The sequence below is a fragment of the Ciona robusta genome, chromosome 1, assembly GCF_009617815.1.
Source record: "Ciona robusta chromosome 1, ASM961781v2".
In the NCBI taxonomy this organism is placed as follows: Eukaryota; Metazoa; Chordata; class Ascidiacea; order Phlebobranchia; family Cionidae; genus Ciona; species Ciona robusta.
In genome coordinates, this window is record NC_143235.1 from 6,610,062 (window position 1) to 6,613,617 (window position 3,556).

The following is a 3,556-nucleotide window of genomic DNA, read 5'->3' on the forward strand; positions in this document are numbered from 1 at the left end:
CCCCAACCTTTTTATCATATAAGTAGGGTGGGGTAAAACGGGAAACATAATATTAAAGTAAAAAAGTCGCGAGGATATTTTATATTTTTTTGAACGTCCTTTGTTTACTACCAAATGGGATGAGAAAATAGAATGAAAAGGTGTCCCACTTACCCACACATAATATTGTGGGGTAAGATGGGATACCGCAACTCAATCCCATATTTACTGATCGCATTTTGTACAATTAGAAATTTTCTTTTTAGAGTCGCCGGGGGAACAGTTATAACTCTTTGTTTACTATTGCAGTAAGACATTGCAGAAAAAGTAAAACATGTCCCATCTTACCTCATTCCCAATAAACATGTCACATTTTTTCTCCTACCCCTAGCAGGTGTTCAATATATATTTTTTTATAGTTAAAACAGTATTGACTTTGGTCTGCGTTTGTTGGGCTGTGAGGGTGGTGTCAATTGATAATGTAGAAAATTTAAAACAGTGATGGGCAGATGGCTGATGGGAAAGCAGGAATATTATGAAGTAAAGTGTGTGGTATTAAACACGATTTTGTCATTTAAAATATTTAAAAATCAATCATACATATTGTCAACGGTTACAAATCATTGGACTTTTTTTTATTCATGGCAGTGCGCATGTATTCCACTTTCAACTGCAATGCTGAATTTTCTGCTCGGTTAAATAGTTGCAATAGTTTCGTTCAACTGTTGAACATAAACAGCACATTTAGCTGTTTTTCTTGTAAAACTGTGAACAATTGCAGATCTACAGTTGTTACTAACACAGTGAATATGAAGATTTTCTTTGATTCCAAATAAAGTACTCAAGTTTGCAACATCATACCTGGTGGTAAATACACGGGTCAGTTGAAAATAATGTTACTTTATTGTATAACACAACGAGCCTTTATCGAAAAAGCATTTAATTCAAACACAAATTTTATTCACATACTCACAAAAGGTAAAAACAAAATTCGTTACAAAGTAATAGTTGTAATTAATAGTAATAAACAATATTTTTAGATAAACCACAATGAAAAATGTGCCACATATGATATAACAAGGAGTGAATACTCACGGTCCACGCATTTCCATTTGATGCAAGGCTCCACTGGATAAAATGAGATTTTTTCCTTTGGAACTTTCAACTAATCGTTGTACGTTGTTTATCGTGAGTCGGCGCATTGTGGTGTCCCTGATCATCGGGGCATAACAAACCTAGCACATACACTAGGAAGTGAGAATTAATAAATGCTTAAACTATTTTAAAATATTCCTGGTTGAGAATTTCAAATAGTATATAACTATAGACACTGGACAGTACCAAATGTAATTGTTGTTTAACCATTTTCATTTATATATAATATGTGTACCATATGTGTACACATGTGGCAACAATACAGACTGCCCCAAAAGTATTCTCATATTAACTATTAACTGGATGTGGATGCAGTTTTAGTTAATGTAGTGGAAGTGTTACTGTAAAAACATAACTTCAACTTAGCGGATTTCTGTGATGTGTAATTGTGGTAAGAAAACAATGTCATTAATGTTTCTAAACTTGCCAATGTGTTTTTATACATCACTGTTATTTATAAGTGATACAATTCATCATTTAAATGTATGATGTCATGAGGACTATTTTTTCATGGCCTAGTTCAGTCTTTTGTGTACTTAAAACTTTTCGTTGTTGTGAATGTAATGTAGCATATGCTGCTATAACTCATGTTTAAATTAAGTAGCTGGCTATACACAAATGTTATTTTCTTTTTAAATGCGTACAATCATACTCAGTGCACAAACATATTATATAATATCATTGGTTTTTCCTTTGAATATCCTGGAATAATAGCATAAATTAGATATATACATGTTAATCTGTATTTATTTAATTTATATTAGCTGGAACATTACCAAGAAAATACCTCAAAATTGATGCCACGACTTATAGCAGCTTGCACAGTGGCATGTTTTGGAAGATAAGGAAGTTTTTCACTTCCATCAATACAAATAATGTCGATATGAAGTTCAGTGCAAGCAGAATGAAACAAGCGATCAGTACGTGGCAGTACAGCAATGATATCGTATAAACCCGTTGATAATACATCACGAACCTACAAAACAGCTAATGATGAGCTTATGGATCTTTAACAAAGGTTTTTAAATATATATAATTTCATATGTATTTTACAATTCTGTTTAAAAAAATCCTATCAGTTTTTAACTATAAATTACTTCACAAGACAATTGTACTAACTTTATGCAGGTCATCTAGTTCACACAACTCGATTGTGATACGTGAATATTGTTGAAAGTTTTTTTTGTTGATTTTTAAATAACTTTTAGATTCTGCATCAAGATGCAATAAAGGAGGTGGCTCAGGTAACATCAGTTTCATTCGTTTGGCTGAAAATTACAACTTTAGAAAACATATTAATATCATTTAGGGATATGTTATGGATGACATATTTGCTCAATCGTTCTTAGTTGTTGATATAAAATGTACACCCAAGCAGCTTGAAGAAATATAGTGTTGATTTTGAGGGCAGAACCTTATAGCTAAAGCTTTGTGATGTGAGTTATGCCAGGGTTACAAAGTTCCAGATTGAAATGAATGACAAGCACAGAGGGTTTATTCCTGCATAGGTTTCTCAATTTTGACCAAAAAGAGGTGTCATTATATTATAGTAATGTGATGATTAGGTATTGGTTGAATTCTTTTGTGGTACCAGGAACAAATCACCATATAAATGGAAAAGTCTGTACCTTTGGTCTCTTTTGCAACGGATGAAACATTTTGATTGATTGCAACTACTTCGTAACCCAGGCGTACAGCCATATTAGCTTTGCTGGTAGTCTCCATTAAGCAGTTACTTTCATATTGTATGTTGAGGTCATATAGTTTTCCGTGAGGTGGAATTGGTATACTACTCATGGTACGCTTACAAACTCTACAACACACATTTAAAATAAGTCGGTAATAAATTTTTGGTGCTAGTAAAGGGTTTTCCCCCACCTGTTGTAAACTGTTTATCGTGTCTGCTCCATAGATATCTATATATGATATCTATGGTCTGCTCACTGTAGACTTATCGCGCCTTACGCGCTCTAAGCATTGTTGCCCGAGGTTGCCTTGCCGCCGCGTGTCCTTCTTTCCTTGTGTTAGACTTATCGTGCTGCAGTGTTCACTGTATTATAGTAATAGTATGCGAAGGTTGTTGTGTTGAGTATGAATGTAGTATCTTAGAATTGCGTTGTATATATTGTGCGCTTTGTGTATTTAACGTTGTGTGCGTTTGCAGATGCAGTCCAATAAAGCCTATATTATTGAAACTTGTAATTAGGTTACGACATTTGCTAACCACTAACCCCTAATCCCTATAACCACTAACCACTAACCCCCATAATCACGAACCCCCTAACCATCAACACCTAACCCTTAATGGTTAGCAAAAAAGGTGGGAGGGGGGGAAGATCTTTCACTAGTACCAAATTTTTATTTTTGAGCACGTTAGTGGTCATATAGATCCTTTTTCGTCGAACAGTTGCTCTTGTTGTTG

General features: G+C 34.1%; 1 protein-coding gene across 1 annotated transcript; it reads right to left on the reverse strand.

The window, feature by feature from the left end:
- Positions 1–592: 592 nt before the first annotated feature.
- On the reverse strand, positions 593–3,035 carry LOC149741882 (ribonuclease P protein subunit p30-like). Its single transcript, XM_089890875.1, has 6 exons — positions 3,013–3,035; positions 2,763–2,947; positions 2,254–2,402; positions 1,922–2,110; positions 1,075–1,214; positions 593–840 (listed from the first exon to the last, which is right to left on the reverse strand). The coding sequence occupies exons 2-6, from the start codon at positions 2,929–2,931 to the stop codon at positions 675–677; spliced, it is 813 nt and encodes a 270-aa protein (XP_089747001.1). The 5' UTR covers positions 2,932–2,947; positions 3,013–3,035; the 3' UTR covers positions 593–674.
- Positions 3,036–3,556: the final 521 nt, after the last annotated feature.

Coding starts and splice junctions, on each gene's coding strand:
- LOC149741882 (XM_089890875.1), bottom strand. CDS start 2,931: ATGAGTAGTATACCAATTCCACCTCACGGAAAACTATATGACCTCAAC. Junction 2,111..2,253: donor AACTAGATGACCTGCATAAA/GTTAGTACAATT, acceptor GCTGTTTTGTAG/GTTCGTGATGTATTATCAAC. Junction 841..1,074: donor CAAATGGAAATGCGTGGACC/GTGAGTATTCAC, acceptor ATTTACCACCAG/GTATGATGTTGCAAACTTGA.